General features: G+C 40.1%; 1 protein-coding gene across 2 annotated transcripts in view; it reads right to left on the reverse strand.

Annotated features, from left to right (window-relative positions):
• Tfap-2 (Transcription factor AP-2) overlaps positions 1–17,352 on the reverse strand; it is a 97,092-nt gene extending 79,740 nt beyond the window's left edge. Inside the window, exons 1-2 of one of the 2 annotated variants that reach the window (XM_064131080.1) lie at positions 16,852–17,352; positions 15,806–15,967 (exon numbers count right to left, since the gene is read on the reverse strand). In XM_064131080.1, coding sequence (XP_063987150.1) covers positions 15,806–15,841 — 36 coding nt within the window. In that variant the 5' untranslated portion in view covers positions 15,842–15,967; positions 16,852–17,352. Of the gene's footprint in view, positions 1–15,805; positions 15,973–16,851 lie in introns of both variants that reach the window. The other variant, XM_064131079.1, reaches the window with a different exon arrangement.
• Between the last annotated feature and the right edge of the window lie 1,923 nt (positions 17,353–19,275).

Below are 19,275 nucleotides of genomic sequence, written 5' to 3' on the forward strand. Positions count from 1 at the left end.
CTCCACATATATAAAACCTCGAAAACCAAAATACTAGGGCCCTATGCTGTTATAAGGTGAAAAATTCAAGGTCATGGTTGGTGGGGGGGAGAAAGGGGGTAGAAATTCACGAGATGAGTTCGTGGGTGGAGGATAAACGTTGGGTGTTGAATGGCAATTCACTGGAAAAATGCATTGTGCTTCCACGAAAAATAACTGCTAAAGGGGAATATATTGCGGGTATATTTCACTAGCATCAGACGGAATATTATGCCCTTTTGGATGTTCCACCGATGATGGATATAAATTAAATCGTTCTACCACGAACAAACCAAAGTGCGGGCGTCTCCCTTCCAGAGAAGCCAAGTTAAAATGAACAGAAAACCAATGGGGGATGGAGAATTTTTTTTTTTTTAATTTCATTTGAGAGTGAATAAAAAAAAATAAAATAAGGAAGAATGAAAGAAAAACGTTTCCTAACTGAAAGGCATCCGCAACGATGCCCAAAGGGGACGCACCAACTTATGGACCAAGTCCAATGTAACGCCTGCAAGATGCGAAATTACAAATCCCCTATATCCCGTTTGCGCTACTTCCCCAGGTTGAGCAACAGAATCTCCATCATCATCCCGTATGCAATTCCATTGTAATTAATCCTCCCGCGATAATTCGATACGCACTGGAGTATTATAATTTCAGGTATAAATTTATAATCGACCAGTTGGCTCGCAGCGGTGTATGACACGATTATTATATTTTTTATTTAATGATAATGATTTTTTTTATTTTTTCACCGATTGAATGGGTGGTCGGGTGTACAGAGGAGTTACTGGAGGTCCTGGTATTGCCGATATGGTACCAATGGGGGAAGTGAACAGAGGGGTGAGAGAGAGAGAAGGGGGTGGAGTGAAAAAGAGAGAGGGAGAGAGAGAGAAATTTTCTTGAGGGCAACCCAAAGAGCTCAAGCACAACGGCTTGCGCTCACAGCACACTCTCGAAGGATTTCTCGGGCACATAATTAGCCAACATCTATCAGCCCGAAGCTATCGGCTCCGGTTGTATATCCGTAGACTCTTGGTGAACGTAGCCACCCTCTCCTGGACAAGAGGAGCGACGTTATCGCGCACATACATTTGTGTATATGTGTGAAGGGCTGTGGTGAATATGTTGAGGCATTTAACCGGGTATATCCACTGGCATCAACCCCAAACGTTTAATCCAACTGCATTCATCATCGATCGAAATGTGCAAATGTGTATGGGATATTGTCCAGACACTGGGGATGGCCTCCAGAGAGGTGTGGACACGAAATGTGCATTTCAGATGAGAGAATTTGTTGGCAATTGTGAATTACAACTGTGTAATTACTCATGTTGTGCTTCAGGCGATTACCAAAATCATCGATTGATTTTTTTTTCTTTCTTTCTCAACCTCCTAATCAACATGAACACCTGTAGTCAAAACCCGATATTCACTGGAGTGATATAGAAGAGAAACAAAAAATTTTTATTCAACATTTGGATCCGCATATGCCCAACGGGTAGTGCACCAATGCCCCGGTATAGAATGGTCTCGGGGTAAAAGCGTTTAGCATAATTCAACGTTTAATCGTTTTTGCCCCAGCTTTGAACGGGCGATGCAGCTGTCCCAAATCCCACGCGTCCCGTGATTGCCACTCTCGCTGGCGGGACAAAAAAAGGTAAACTGCATTTTTTTCTTTTTTTTTGAATTAGAGTACAGTGAATCGAGTAACCGACACTCGGTACTTTTCTCTCATGTCAGTGGTGAGATATCGGGGCGTCAAAAATTATCCAAGTAACACCTTTCACCCTCCGGGTAACTATGTGGCACACTGCAGCAGGTTATACCGCCCAGTTTTTGATGGTAAATATATTTTTTTTTTTCTTTCGGGAAGTTATTCCGTACATTGGCTCGTTACACCTTCCTCAATTGTATGCCCTCATTTTCAGAATTGTACTGCACTTCGTTCGACTCTTTTATCATCACATTTCTCGTGACTCTCGTGTTTCGATACTCGTGTGCGCACATCCGCGGTAATTGACGTTCTTCAGACCCTCATTCCACTTGGGTTCATGGAGTGGGAGGAGCCGTCGTAAATCCAATGGGGCATTTGATTACTTAATTATTTAATCTTGCCGCGAGAAGTTGAAAAAAAAAGACCGGGTACAGGATTTAATTATTTAATCTTCCGCAAGTTGCGGAGTTGGAGAGAGAGAGAGAGGGAGAGGGTATGAAGTGCACGGGGATATTTTTTGTTATTATGACACGAGAGAAGAGACTATCGGTAACACACTATTGGACTTCTCGAGGATCTCTCAAAATCCCTCGGCCAAACACGGTGTTCGTTTCCTTTTTACCGCGGGCACAACCCCGGCTCGGGACACGTGGCGGCGCGTGGCGCCAAACCTAAAAAAGAGAGTCGAGGAGGGAAAAGAAAAAAAAAAAAGGAAAACGAGGTGGTGAGCCCTTTTCGTGTTATGGCCAACGTTATACGGAGATTGAACGTCGCTCGGTGAAAATAATTAACCATCAGTTTTGGGTTTCTCTTTGTATTGAAATGCAGTGGAAGTTGAGCGTCGAGGGGTATTAGATGGATGATGGGTGTGCACTTCTAGACGATTGCGTGACAGGTCGTCTTTGCTTACAACCAACGAAAGACCTTCAGAAAACAGGATGAGAAATGTGAAGATATATCTGGGGAGGTCTTCGTGGCTTTATGAATGCTGCACGGTAAGATATTCAGAAAAAATTACGAAACTCGCAAAATTCGTTCATCGTCTACAGAAAAAAATTGTGGAACCTTCAGGAAACTCCGTGACAATTACGGAAAATTGCTCGAAAATATTCAATTAATTTTTTTCATTTGCAACTGTCGCAATACTTCATAATTATTTGCGAGTTATGACAGTTTTCATTTGAAATGACACATGGGTTCGATCTAGAGACACAAATACCGCAGGATAAGAAGCAATATGTCACTTCCGACTATTCCTCGAAATAAAATCAGTAGTAGTGAAGAATAATCGCGATAATGAGGTGAATAACATCAGATTATGGGGCAATTTGATACATCTCCACCGAAAAAATTGATGAAATGATTCAGCAACGATATACCCCGGTAAATACCTATCGGAAAGACGATATTGATTCAATTAACCCGTTAATTGCAGACTCGAAAGTTTTGGTATAGCTCTGGGGGACGTTGACGAGTTGATTGAAATGTTACCCGTAAAAATAACCCAATTTAGTCAGGCAGGTAGTTATAGAATTAATTACGGGTAATCATTGCAATAGCCCCACTTGATATGACCACTTTTTACCTCTAATGCACCAGGTGTGTATTTAACACTTGTTTCACCTCACTCCCAATTAATCTAACCCTTCAGCAATAGAAAATGGCAACAAATTTTTCCATAAAACTCATCAGATAAATATTCACCAATCAATCGAATGGACTAACCAATATTCACTATTGGGGGCGTGTTATATCCTCATTTGCCAACTGTATAATTCGTGATTTTGCCCGCCGGGTAAAATTTACAAACCACCGAATTAATCGGTTTCCAGTGCATCTCAATGACTCAACTCATTAATCACTCTATCGTATTCTATACAGACATGGCCCATGGTGGGCCAAGTGAAAGTTCAGAAGTAGCCACGTCACTTTGACAGGTGTGAAACGCTCTTGGCAACTTCGATCGCAATTCAACCACCGGAATGAGTGGAAAAAATAATCCAATAAATTAACGAGTAGAAGAAGATCGATGAAGAACACTCGAGTAAACGATACATTTACTCAGCAAATTCCCCCTTCCAATTAATGGCAGTGACTAATAAACCGGTGGGGTAGTGGTACATAAAATATGAAGTACTCTTTCACTTAGACAAACAAAAGGTTCTCGGTGAACACGTGCCACTGGTAAAATCATGATCTTGTTGAGGGGATTTGGGGGTGGGAAGGAGTGGCGAGGGGGTAGAGGACGAGGTACTCTGCAGTGATCGACGGGGCCACTTCAGTGTTGACGGTGTGTTAGAGTTTAGGGTCCGGTATTAGAAAATTGAAACAACAATTTATTTGGATGTGGGGGTTGAAGGCGAAGAAAATGGTTCATAAAAAATATATCCGGCCAATACAAAAAGTAATCGAAAATAAGCTCAAATAATTAATCCATTTATCAAAATGTTTTTGCAAATTGTACGTCAAAAATTCCCCTGCAAATACCCACACCATCAACATATCCCTATTTCTTCCACTAGAATTCTCCATAGGTTTAAATCTCACCAAACTAATTCTCCATATAAAATTAATAATTTTGGTAAATATGAAAAATTATCTCGCAATCACCCGGAATATGAACAACCTGAGAATAACATTGAATTAAATGCTAATGGTGATGTACCCAATAACTATGGTAGATCCATAATTAATGATTCAATTACCTTGAAACGTTAAATCCGAGTTATCCATAATTTCGGCAAATTCAAGAGGGTGAAAAGGGGGAGGGGGGGATGGTGGAGAGCAGGGGAAGTGGCACGCGAGCGTAACCAGTACCACAGTAGAAGCTCACACACTCTCATCTCTCTTTTTCTCTCTCACGTTTGGGTTTTACTTCCGTTTTCCGGTATACGATGAACGTGGGCCGCGGGCTGATGGTGTGCCGGAGGGCGGGCCCCAGCCCCCTGCCCCCCCCCTCCCCTCCTCTCCCTCGAAAAATAACCAATATAAACGGCCAATAAACGGGCCAGGTTAAACGGTCAGAGTTGCTCACTCTCACGAGTAAAAGAGCTACCGGTTAATTACAGGGCACCAAAAGCCCTCAACCCTTGTATAATACACGAGTGAAATTCAATGTATTTGTGGTATCACGTGATGATTATTTTTATTAACGATGTGTAAAATACTTCATTCAAGAAAATAAACAAATTACTGGGTCTCGGTGCACCTGACAATGATGATTGTGTAACGAAAAAAAATAAATGAATAAAAAAAAATAAAAAAAACCAGGGGCTCTCACGGGAGTCGTGTGTTCACCGCGGGGGTTCCGGTATCCCGTGGGGCTTGAGAATTCTCCGACACCTTCTCATTCATTTTATTTCATCTGTTTGAGATGTTGTAAGAACGACGAAAGCACACTAGACTACCTGCTGATGTATTTTGACTGAATTTAATTTTTGTAAATTCATTCTGAAATACTGTTGAATAAAATGTTGATTAAAAACATCATTAGACCATTCGAGATTAAATATTTTTTAATTTTTATTTTTATTTGAGAATCTTAACAAACTGAGAGTAGAATCGGCAAACCCGTTAAACGACTCGTTAATTGTATTTTTAGGGGGCTCCTGAACGATGAAGAAGAGAGAGAAAATTTCACGTCTAATTTACCGACTACGGGGCCGTTTGGTTTATATCGGTGGAATGGGGTGGGTTTAAGAGGTGCCTTGGTAATGGGGTGGGCTCAGTGATAGTGCACATAACCGACACCCATGGCTCGTTAAATCAAAGGAAACCCGAAGACACGTGAATATACCCGTGATATATACAACATATGTGCCGCCCTGAAATATCATAAAACAATCGTCTATTCAAAATAAGTTTGAAGAATTCGCTAGTAAATTGTACAGGAGTTGTTGCCGAAAACGGAAGAAAGTAAAATAAAAAATAAAAATTACATATTGAAATAAATAAGAAATAAATAAATAAAAGTACGTTAGTATTCGTACAGGGCCCATATGGACTTTGTCCAGGGTAGCGTATAGTCCGAAAATAATAAATCTCTGAGCGATGCTCTCGAGGATTATTAAAAGCGTTCCCCTGGCATTCGGTACAACAACGGCATAAATGTGAGAGAATGAGAGAGATGGAGATTGGTATGAATAAGAAAAACAAAACACATTACCGTTTCTTAATGAAGCTGAGGGTTACGAAGGAAAAGAAATACTCGCGCGCGCAACACACTGGCATAACGTCTCGAAACACCGGGACGAACGTTCAGAACTAATTGGAGCCACGAGATATTGGACCGACGCGCCGGATACAACCGGGTGGATAAGGGGGGAAGAAGAAGGGGGGGAGGCTGGGAGGGGACTCAAGTGCTTGAAGGTGAGGAGAGAAAAATACTTGGACGACGTGGACGAGAGAGAATGGACTGAGAGACGATGAGGTTGGGATGGATTAACCGGTGAGAAGCACTTACGAGTTTGTTTAACCATATTTCACAGTCAAGGGGAACTGAGGGATATGAAAGTTATGGAAATTGGGGAGTAAATAATATGATGTCTAGGTGGTTGACAATATCTTGCTAGAGCCATTTTCTAAGAGTTCAGTTGCATCCAAAATTCACTGAAGGAATCCCCTAAATAGGACGATACATCTGTATATTTTTTGTAAATTTTACGTATTTGAAAAAAATTCTTGGAGAACGTGGACGAGCGAGACTTAAATCACGGGGATGAGATGGGGATGCATTAACCGGCGAGAACACTTACGAGTTTGTTTATCCATATTTCACGTTCAAGGGGGTGGGATAAGCAGGCAAGAGGGACCAGAGTTATGGGGATTATGGGGTTTGAGGAGAAAATAATGCGGTGTTTAGGCAGTTGACAATATCTTATGAGTATCATGAAAATTCTCTCCTGCGGCATCAATGATGTTTTAATAGCCATTTTTTTAAAAACAGAATCAAGATTATAGTCATCTTGGGTTACGACTAATGCTGGGATTAGCATGTTTTTATCATAAAAATTCGCTCATCCTCATATCATTATCGAATTATGCTACGCGGAAGATCGTAATCATCTCAAGAAAGTTTCGTCTATGAAATACGCCTACTCACGACGTTAGATGGTTTTTTGGTTTTGTTTCTGGCACACCCCCTCCCCCTCCTCGTGGTATTTTTCTTGGGTCCTGCACGGTGAGGATACTCGAGTGGATTTTATTTTAACGCCAAGTGGCAAAAATCCAGTTGATTCGAGACATCGAAATGAAATTTCTCCTTAAAAATTCAACTAAACAATTTTAAAAATTGTAAAAATTTATCAGACGAAATTATTATCCATTTCATTACTCTAAAAGTTCTGGATTTCTGAAGTACTCCATGAAAATTATTGAATCAATTGGACTAGAATCAGCTGTTACAAATGAAAAGTTAAACTTGTCAACTAAAAGTAATTTTTCATTTACAATTTGAGAGAGACGAAAGGGGTTATTTATGCCCCGAAATTAGATTTTTTTCAAACCCATTGACGGTTAATCCTTCGAATGCGGTTTGTTTTTCAATTTCAATATCCTATTTGTTGGAAAACATTCTGCATGGAGAGAGGGGAGAGGGGGAGAAGGAGAAACCCGATCAATAGTCAACACGTTGAATATTGTACTGTTCGCTAATGAAGTGTCAAATAAGCCCATAGGAAATTAGATTTTCTGGTGAATGCCGACTAAAGCTTTCATTTATTTATCTGCCATTTAATGATATTTAATTCAAGGATGTTTAGTTAACAAAAGCAATAACCTATTGAATAACGTCCTGTGTTTGTGGTTTGGTTAAAAAACCAAATGCAGAAAATTGGATATGAAATAACGCGCCCATAAAATTGGTCCAAACGATTTGAAAAATATTTAAATAATTGAATTAAAAACCATTAAAGTCATGTATCCAAACTCTTGAAAAAAATTTCTTTCCTCTCCGGATAAAATATTTTTTTTTAACAATTTTTGGAGAGATGAGTCCCTTGATACGACAAACTTTTCAAAAATGTATTTTTACTCCCTCTGAGGGCGTGTAAATTAATGATTAAAATTCCGAAAAATATATATTCAATCACGGATTGCACCCCTCGAAGGTACTGAATCTCCCCATTTTTTACTTCAAATAAAATTTATGAAATCCTGAATTTTTCCTGAAAATCCGGATTCACTTGTTGTTATTCTGTTTACTTTAGATACTCGACTAGAAAAGGCCCGTTGTTGGGTCCATTTGGTCCGTCACTTTAAAACCATATATTCCTTCAATTTTACGGTCGACTAACCTCCCCGCGAACTCAAGGGTCCTTGTGAGCCTGGCAAAGCGTGGACTATCCTGTTACGCGATCTCTCCATGCCTTCGCAATCAAAATTCAAATCACACTTTTGGAGCTCAACATAAAATCAATATCCGACCTTTTCAATTTTTTTTTCTCTCTTTGGAAGCATCCCCTTCAAATTCCATTGGAAACAAATCACATCCACATCTCGTTGTTCCCTCACCCACCCCTGTCCGTTCCACCACTCTATCCCTCCGGAGAATCCACATATTGCAATTAAAATATCCCAAAATAAATGAAACAAAGGAGATTAAAAATTAAGGTGAATACACCTAGCACATGTGAATCGAATGGAATAGTGGTCTTATAAATGGTTATTCTATATTGGCCCGTGCCTGGCCTGACGCTGGACATGGGTTTACCAGTTCATTTGAATAAGTTAAGGGGTCTCTCGCTTATAGTGCCTTCGCGGGTCCATTACAGCTGGCCAAAAGCGGCTAATTACCTGCCTGACGTGAGTTATAAACCCCCTCACTTCCCCTCCCTCTCTCAACTGACCGCCACAAAAAATTTCTACTCTGAATATTTTTTTAAGGCTATCCCAATTTTTACAACGGAAAAAAAACTAATAATAATCTCGTGGTGGCCAATAGAACGGGGTCAACGTTTACGGCATTATACGATGGAGAGACCACCGAGGGAATTCAGAAGAAAACAAAACCAAAAAAAAAACACATTTGTCTAAAACAAGTGATAAATAAAATACCACGTCGTGGGGGTAATCTTCATCATGCGAAGCTGCGGACAAGTCTTGTCACAACAGGCCCATTCTCTCTTTTTGTGTCCATGAATCTGTGGACAGGTGCAGTTGTTATTATTGCCATCCCCAAGACACTCATTCCCTAGCTGTGGTGCCTCACTGACAGTTGTAATTTTGTAATAAACGATCTCCAGTCGTTGGTGAAGAGCCCACCAATGCTATCCAGCAAATTAATCTAGTTTGTCATAACGTGGGCGGGTTATGCTCAAAGTGCCGCTAATGAGAAAAAGGCCGGGCCCTTCTTATTTGTCAATGGGTTAGATTGTTGTGTGGTATATGTGTATGTGTGTGCTCGTGAATCAAAATGTTGAGAATCAACGTGCAACACGTTGAACTCAAGAGAAGCCCACTCTATCATACCTTGAAGGCATTTTGTTGTACACCTGGGATGTGTTGAACAATTATTGCCGAGATATGGTGAAGTTGGCAGAGAGAAAACGTTAAGTGATTGTACACTCGGTTTAGTGGGTTTTACCCAGTGATGTCTGAGCCCTTTGCGGATGGGGGGCGAGGGACACTAAAGGGCGGAGGGAGTCTATTTCATGGTTAATTTGGCTAACGTGATTCTACCATCCGACATCATCGCAGGGGGTGGGTTTGGATGAGTCTCTGGTTACAGCTCTATACAATTTTCAGTCTTTCGGGGGAAAATTGTGGGGGGCAAATGATGAGAGAATTGTCACGCACGAAAAAAAATATTGTGCAAATTTCAACAATTAGAATGTTGATAATAAAATATTTATGGATTGGTGATTATTAATTTTTAGGACAACTTAGAACGATTTGAGGAATTAAGAAATCGTGAAATGCTAACAAAGTTTATGACGAATATTCAATGTCCGTGTGTGAACGTATTTTTCACCAACTACTCATACATTTAAACATCAACTTTTCCTAACAAACGAATGAAAAATTTTTGCAAACAATATTTTCAACTCCAGAATCATCTCTCTGTGTCGAGAAAACATCAAAGACTGGCATCTTCAGTTTTTGAAAAAAATCTCGAGAAAGTAACGAGCAAATATTAGTTGAACACTGGACTACAGTCATTATTCCTTTGTCTCGAAATACACTGTGCAGATACTCGGTATGTTTTTACTGTAAAAAATGGAAGATAGAGAGGGAAAAAATAACAGAACAAAGCAAAGTGTCATCGTGGCATCAGCGTCTCCATCTGTCTACCTCACCTACCAGATATTTCTCACTTCGTCATAGTGAAGGAAAATAGGACCTGTTTCTTCGTGTATAGAAATGTGTATATATACACACCCTTCTGCAGTTCTTTTCGCATCGCTTTTGCCACTCGAGTTCTTAATTACTGGAAGCAGAACGAGTTGAAGGTAAAAAAAAAAAGAGAGACGAAAGGGATGAGAGAAAGAGGCTGACTGATCGCGACTAAACCCGTGTCTGATGGCTGTGCCGAATTAAACAGCGACTAGGAAAATTATTACTCCCTACCTCTTCTTCATTCTCCATGATTCTTCATCAACTGGTAAAAACGAGACTAAAAAATTTATCATTAAATTAAATATCATTTTCTTCATTCATCGCGTATATGGAGATGCGCTAATTTTTCAAGACAATCTGAATTGACCCAGTGGTTCCTGCGATAGATGAGAATACGATAATTAATAGACGATAATGAATTTTGAATTAATTCGCGAGTCTCGAGTGTTCACCTCATAATTTAAAATTTTTTTCTCAATTTTCATGAAATAATTGAGCAGAAATGAACTGAATGAGTTCCTTTTAATTTTTTGATTGAAGTGTCTCAAATTAATTTCTCAAACTAAAGAACAAGTAGGCCAATAGTTATTCAAGAACATAGAAGAGAAAAGAGAAAATAGAATAGAAGTAAATAGTGCTCAGTAATTTACGTAATATTTATGGAACGTTCCGTACTTTTAATTAGACCCTTCGTCATTTTAATTGGACGTTTTTTATCACTCGGGAATAACGAAACTTCTACGTAATTTTTACTGAATATTTTTCGCGTTAATAACATATATACTATAAACTATTTCGCAGTGTTTCAGACTTATTTGTTTATTGTGATCCATTCTTTCATGAAGAAAATTTTCCTGTTTCTCTAATGATATCACTGACAACTTTGCTTCCATTTATCTTCCAAGAATGGAAACATTATTCTAGACTAAAACATAAAAATATCCACTGCAAGACCAATATAATTCAGCGCATTTCTCATACTCGGTCTTGAAATAAGAGAAGATTCTGACGATTGCAAGAAATTTCTTGTTTAAAACTAAAAAGAGACTCGCTGAATCAAACAATCTCGCTTGTCTGTATTCTCTCTCTCTACCCATTCTTCATTATCTTCCCCAATATTCAAGGATGCTTGAATAAATGTTCTGTAACCATACACCCAACTGAATTTGTCATCTGTATTATTCAAGAATGTACACCGACACTCTTCTACAAAGTGCCTCCAAGCCCTTCAACGCTGTACCTCGTAATACAACGAAAATGTGTTCCAGCTGAATGGAGCATGTACCTCGGGTAGGCCATGTTCAAACTGTTACCACCTCGTCCACTTGGCATTGTCATTAGAGTTTAAACAACGAACCACCGACCAGTATATCGCCTACGAATCACCATCACGCCGTTCTAACAATTCACCCATCATTTATTCACCTTGTATTCCCTCCACTGAATCATACAATCCCTCATGCATCCACCCGTAAACACATGACCCTAAATCCATTTCCAAAAATCGAGAAGAAGTTAATAATTGCAAGAAACGCAAAAATGACAGGTTTTTTTTTGTTAAAAATCCGATAAAACACTGACAGGGATTTTTTTTGAGAAGTTCATGTTTTCTAAAAATATAAACTAATAAATAAATGGAGGAATTAGTGGAATATAAAAATTCGGTTCCTGAGAATTGACAAATAAATAGCAGATTCCATTGACGAGAGGAACATTTTTGCCAATAAATTTTACAATCATCCTCTTGAATGGATTTTTATTGAAGTTTTATATCATGATAAACTAAAACAATCGAAAAATAAGAATATCCCAACGTCAAAAATTCAAAGATCAAGCCCATCCATTTGAAATCTATGATGCATGGCATAGTTATTTCAAACCAAAATTAGATTCAAACGCAATTTGTCGTCCCCTACAATTCCAAACTCCACCAAGAGTCTAACCCTCGCGTATTTCCCTAGCAAACCATCACGCGATTATACTAATTCAGGTATCATTTATTTTTCGTTCACCCTTCCCCATCAGTTGCCTCCTATCCCCCAATACCTCATCTCTCTCATTTGCTACATTGCCCAATGAGTAAAGAGAACTTGCGTATTCCACCCTATCCCCTCCAACTGCTCCTTCAACGTGTAACTTTGAAGTGCCGGTGGGTTTTTTTTTTGATGTAGCCACCAACTGTTCCCCATTTATATCACCATGCAAAATCGTGAATCACGGATTAGTTCTTGCATACTTCATTTATACGAAGAACTTATTATTTTGGAGTAGATCAGGGATCTGAAAGGCATCGCACTGACCATACCAAATTGATTCCAAGGAATTTTCAAATACAAAATATCCAATGTTATGAAAAAATGAACAAAAATCGCAAAGTCAAGGTCAATTATTAAAAAATTTCAATTAATTTAATAGGTCTATTGTCGTTCACAACCATCGAATTTTATTGCACTTTGAGGGAAGTTTGAGATTGAGCAATTCGCTCTTTCCCTCTCTCTTCTTCTTAAGAAAAAGTTCAATGATGTTCTCAACAGAATGACTACTAAACTGTTTTTGCAAGTTCAACTTTTCGCCGAGTGCTGAATGAAGAAGTATTAATTTCTTATACACAGAAAAACCTAACCGTTAATTACGTTTAAGAAATCGTGCTTAAGCTTTCTGAAGCATGTTTTATGCTTGAAGTTGAAGCGTAAATTACGCTAAAAATCGCCGTAAATTACGATTACATGAACGTAATTAACGAGTAAGAAAAGAAAAGTTGTTTCAAGCGTAAAATACGATGTTTTTTCATAAAATACGCATAAGTAAATCGTAAAACACGTTTCTATTAAGATCGTAATTTATGATTTCCTAACCGTGAAAGACGCTATCTCAAACTTGAAAGACACTTCGTTGGGGAGTAATTTACATTTTTACTTTGACCGTAAAAATGTCTTCCTGAAGCGCCCATTCCAATTTTCTAAATAAACTAAATATGGTAACTAAATAAATGGTGGGACTTCCATTACGACTCACGTCTTCCATTGAAAATTGATTGGAAAGCCCTCTTTCAAACATAATTCAAAACAAAATCTATTTTTCCATAATTTGACAAGATCCTTCAATGACTCTTTGACAAACTCCTTGAAGATCCTTCGCAGCGAAACATTTTTCAATTTTTTAGTGCAACAACGTCTTTCATTATTCCCCATAAAATTCCCTGAATTTTTCACGCCCCGTTAACCTGGTGGAGTCTAATAGTGTCATCACAGACACTCTCACGCTCTCAGCGGTCAATAATAAATGAAGCCCTTGTGTGCCCAGTCTCCGGAAATCATCCCGAAGAGTATTAAATCCAGCCCCTGTGTTATTCCAAGACCGAGTGACACGACCCAGCACTCGCGACTGCCACGCGACCACGATCATCCTTATTGAGAAATGTGCAAATAGATGTTTCATTTCACTGTCAGTGTAAAAATATCCCCTTGACTCTGACTCAAATCGACAATTGGGGCCCTTCCAGGGGAATTTGTCTATCGTACGTGAGGGTAAAATCATGAATAACATCGTGACGACACAATCACTTGGTTTTGTCAAGGGTCATCGATGAGTTGTCAGCACAAAGGGATGAACCAAGTTTGGTTCTTCAGTATTTAAAGTCAATGGGTACTTGACTATGGGGGACGACGTGGAGTGTATTAGGGTTCATCGACGTTAAATCCGTTGGGTTTACTGGAAATTGAATTTTCCCCAGGGCCCACTAACTTCATTTCCCGATTTACCTCCACATTTCCGGTGGACTTTATTCCAATTTTGGGTTGAGTTTGATGGATATATTCTCCGGTAAAGTAGCAACATATTGCTCGACAATTTTTTTTTATTTCCCTTTTTGTAGATTTTTTTTTTCATCTACTGTGTAAAGTCTGATGGAGAATTCGTCCCCAGTATGCTTCGCCCTACGTCCAATATTTCACAGCTTCGTTCCTGGCTCCTGCCCTGTACAGACCATTCTCGCTATCTCACTTCTATAACTCTGTGAAGTAGTCTATCGATTGTCGCCCCAGGTGGAGAATTTCCAGACAACGACGATTCGCAACAGAGTACACAGCGTCGATTTGAAATATTCTCGGGCTTTCAGTCTCCACAAGTGAGCAACATGGGGAACAATATTCAGGAGAACATTACGTATTATTTCCGTTATTTCTGAGCGATATCTAATGGAGGAGAATTGTTTCCGGAATGTTCCGTCATTTTTACGATACCGTAACGGAAATTTTCTCACTCACGAAGATCGGTAATTTTTCCTGAATATTTTTCTTCGTCCACCGATTACGGAATTGTCATTTGTCACAGACGATTCAGATAGAAATGACGGAACCTTCAGAAAGAATTTTGCAAGTTCTGTAAAAATGTCTACAACTGCACTTCGCTCAGGAATTACGGAAAAAATACGTAATTTTTACTGAATATTCCCCTCCGTGCAGGAAAATTACATCTTCATATATTTTAGGGGGGTGGGGAAAGTGGGCGGGGGGGGGGGGGTTGGAGAAGAGATTTCAGACATTCGTGTCTTGAAACACTAGGATCATAGTCACGAAAGGCAAAATTTTCTCACGGACTAGAAGATATAGTTTCGCGATGGACCGTTGTATAAATATTCATGCGGCATTTAAGAGAACTTCGTGTATTTCAGGATAAGGGGAGGGTGGAGGTAGATCCGTTTAGCGGATCGACAATGAGATCAGATGAGAGCAACAGAGGAAGCCTATCCTGATACACCGAGTATAGAGTGGTTTACTGTATCAGAGATGAAGTTTAAGGTGATAATCGCGTGAGGCTCCTTTAACGCTGGTGAACTACCAATCTAGTAGACAGAATTGGGTTAACTAAATAAATCTACGTGAATCTAGTTTTCAGGTTATATGAAGATTAATCGTGCATACGTTCATCGAGTTATCGGGTTGGGAGGGACCATTCATTGAGGCCGACGAGAATTTTCAAACGTTAAATTCAGAGAGAAATCAACGTTTTGATTTCGAAAAACGGGTCAATGATTAATCGCGGTCTATGATGCATTATTTATGGTATTGGGAATAATTTTTGGAGGAAATTGTGTGATATGCTTGCCGGAAGCATTTAAATTTCACCCGAATGAAAGTCAAAATTAGTCCGCCAGGGGAGTAAAAATTAACATACCAGGGAAAATAAATTGACAACACTTCTAAGAGTTTCATTGTCATCTGCTTGAAAATTTCTCCAACTTGGAATCAAAATTGATCATCATATATTACTATTTACTGAGTTTGGAGATAGAAATAATGAAGTATCTAGTATCTAATGCAGATTATGGAGGACTATAGCATTAGTTCTTGGCCAATTATTATGATACCCAAAATCGGTGAATTTACATTCAATAAACTGAACGGATATTTGCTATAATTCATATTTGCTCGATAAATTTAATTCACCCACCGTGACGACCGTTATGGCCGCCGGGGAAGTTGACGAGAAGAAAAGAATTCATACGAATTAATTATAATTAGGAAGCCATTCCAGAATTTTATAATTTTATCTACGAAGTTTACGATCTTCGCAATTATTTTCCCCATAATATTCCACATTACTGAATCCGTATTTCAATCCGCGTTCAACGGTGATTTCGTGAATGCGGACCGGGAATATTGTCAAAAATTTCGGGGAAACGATAACTATGACGTCACAATCAATAAACAGTTTTCTACGCTTTCTTTGACTCACCTGCCATGCGTTGGAGTCCAAGGCCAGATAAGACATGTTGACGCTGGTTTCACTCGTTGTTGCAGCAAGACTATCACGATCAATAAACAAATCACCAAATCAAATGTTCAGTCCTCTCACAATCCACTCACGTGCCCGGTAAAAACGACATCGCCGCTCTAACTGATCTGTAAAATCAAAAATTATATTTCCCTCAAACAATTATGTAACTTGTCAGCGAAATTCAAAGTGATAAATACAATGAACAATGGGCTTTTCCACACTGCTGAGAAAAACCACAGTGAAAATATGAGGCGGGGGGATTAGAGATTAAAACGTAAAGAAAAGTTAAAAGTGAGATAGAATAGATGGAAGGGGGTGAAAAGAAGAAAGAGAGAATCCGTGGATTACACGACCCACGACGTTTCGGGTCCCCGGGGCGTTCCGTCAACTGAATTTAGTTAAGCAAAGTTAAATACGACTCCCAGAGGTGCGACAACTGACTTTTAATTGCAAAAACTTTGCCAAGCTCGTACCCACCAGTACCACGCAGCAAACCACCCTCTCCCCCCCCCGCCCCTTCCTCACCTCATCCCACCCCCTTCCCACAGCCAAACCGAGAAAAACTCCCGTACTTTTTCACCCACCTGTATACCTTTTATTTTCCTTTCCCCCCTCTCAATTTTTTATTTTCATCCATTATTATTCAGTACACACCCAGTAACTCAGCACAACTAGAAATCCAATTAAATATTTTCCTCCTTGCAAACAATATTCTCAGTATTTACAGTCTCATATTTACACACAACGTCTCCCCTACTCTGCCCCCATTTTATTTCACTGTCACGAATCGTCAATTTTTCATTCTTATAAACCAATAAATCACAATTTTCATTCAAAACACTGGCCATTGAGTCGAGCCGACGGGGAAATTCCACGATATTTTGTATCGCTTTTCCTTCCCAATAACATCGACCACATTCAACCGAAAATTCCTTTCACAATCCCTAACAATATCATAACAATTTCCCCGAATCCACCAAATTTCAACCACCCCCTCAACTCACCTTACATCCTGTCTTCCTATCCTCTACAACAGCTACACGTGTCCGAATCAATAATTTTCGTATCACAGTACATGAACCACCTCACCGAAAAAAAAAAAAAACCAAAACAAAAAATCAACGGAAAAGCGTTTGAACAATTGAAAAGTAAACAATATCGTTCGGTGTAAAATCGCGACCGATACGGCAACGACGCTCGTTCGCTCGTCAACAATACATTGAATCCCTCGGGTATCGCGTGGTTAATACCGCTTCAGTGTATGGTAGGGGGAGACTTCCAAGGGCGGGGGGGCAGGAGGGGGAGGAGGGAGGGAGGGAGGAGACTTGATACCCGTACAAATTCGTACGAATTAATGCACAAATGCTTATCTCCTAATCAACATTCCTCAATTTGTCAACGACAATTGCAAAACACGAATGATAGGAGGAAGAAGGAAGGAAGGAAGGAAGTGATTTTAGTGTTGTATAGGCAAAAGTGGACCGCACGTGGCGCGTCGCGACGTCGCACTGTGGCTCGAGGCGTGAGGCGCCGTGGCGCCCCCTCCCCCCAATATACCCCTCCTCGACCACCCCCGCCGGGGGTGTGGTACCGCCTCCAGTCACATGACGTTGTACCCTCATCTCCGTCGCTCACAGGGGGGGAAATATAAAGCCCACTGTGTTCCATTGCGTACACAGTGCGCGCCAGTGGCAGAACCCTATAAACGAGTATTACCGGACCGGCGCAAAACGTCATAGCAGGGGTAAATTCTCTCCCTCCACGAGTATTCAGGGACTTTCTCCCTTCATCACCTCTTTTCCTCGTTTATGATGTTGCACACCACACCCTCGTCTCGTCATCGGTGTCCCTCACTGTTCCACCACAACTTTACTACGTTATCATGAAAAACCCTCCCTACCCTCTTGTGCGCATGGCCAATCGATTCCCCCACTATCGAGTATCTGACTGACTCGACTCTCTTTTGGAACCCTCTCTCGTTTGCAGGCCAAGATTCAACTTCTGACGTTGTCTTTGAATCATTTTGGTACGGGGGGGGGGGGGGGAGGAGAGTCAGTCGGCATCTCTTTTTCCTTTTCCTTCATTCACGGCGTCACCATTTTTTTTTATTTCTTGCGGAAGTGAATGAGCTACAGTTATAAAAATCATAATTGAAAATTTCGAAATTAAATGAGTTCTGGATTTAAATTAACCGCCACAGATGGCTGAACGAATGAGGAATGCCCATAACAAATGTTCGATATATCGATAGTATCGATGTTTGTGGTCTTTAGATCAGGATCAGACCGAACGCGCGCTGAAATGACTAAAATCATGATTGAGATTAAATGAATTCCGAATTGAAATGAGCCACCGCAGATACCTGAACCAATGAGGACCAGGAATTAGTGACAGACTTTGGAGATATCGATAGTGTCGATGTTCACCCTCTTTGTAATAGGATAACGACGTTATTCCATGATGGTCACACGCTAATATCCCACCCGACGTTTTTCTGATGTTGAACTCCAGGATAATAGTCCCCCTTTCGATCACCGAGAATTATTCATGCTTCTATCAAGTATGTGACACACCAGAGAAAGCGTTTAAAATCAGTGTATGCCTTTGGTGTATGCATGGAGCGAGGGAGGGAGGGAGAGAGATTCTCCGAAGGCACTAAATACAATTTATTGCGCGTGCCTCTTGGCTAAATTCGTGGCCATCTAGATTCAGGGCGCCTCGAGAATATATCCCGCGCGGAAAGCGGGTTACTACCTTGGGTTTAGCTCTTGGTTAAGTACAAAATAGTCTGTGCCCCGTGTACAACGATCAAAACGTCGAGGGATATAATGGACATAAACAACTTACGAGTCTTGAATAATCGATAGAGTCGATCGGTTTGTTCCAATGGGGGGTGGGGGAATATTGCTGCTATATACACAGATGGTGAAGGAATCGTAAAGCATCTCTCGAGGCACGCGGAACGTTTGAGAGGTCAGAACCGTCCATCTTCTTAGAAAGTATAAAAGCCACCACGCCTATGTCGAGTCGTGACTTGATTGTAGCGTTCCTGGATCCTGGAAATGAATAATAAAAAAATAATCACTGTATGAGGTGAAAATTGTGCGAAAGATTTACCGGTACGGTATGGTACCGATAGAAAATCCCTATTTTACAGATTGTATAATTGATAAGAGAGCCATTGTCAATGATGAATTGTGGTAAATTTCAAATGATACTTGAGGCATGACGAGAGAAAATCATTGGCATTTTCTTGTGACTGATAATTCATGGGAAAATGGAGGCTGCGAATGGAGAGATAAATTCATTTGGAAAATAGATTGAACAAACTCGATGAGAGCTTTGAAATAATTATGGTGTAATGGATGTCAGGTGGCTCCACTAACGGCGCTTTCCCGCGCCATTTAAATCGATTGCAGGGGCCAATG

The sequence above is a fragment of the Diachasmimorpha longicaudata genome, chromosome 11 (genome assembly GCF_034640455.1).
Source record: "Diachasmimorpha longicaudata isolate KC_UGA_2023 chromosome 11, iyDiaLong2, whole genome shotgun sequence".
Taxonomy (NCBI): domain Eukaryota; kingdom Metazoa; phylum Arthropoda; class Insecta; order Hymenoptera; family Braconidae; genus Diachasmimorpha; species Diachasmimorpha longicaudata.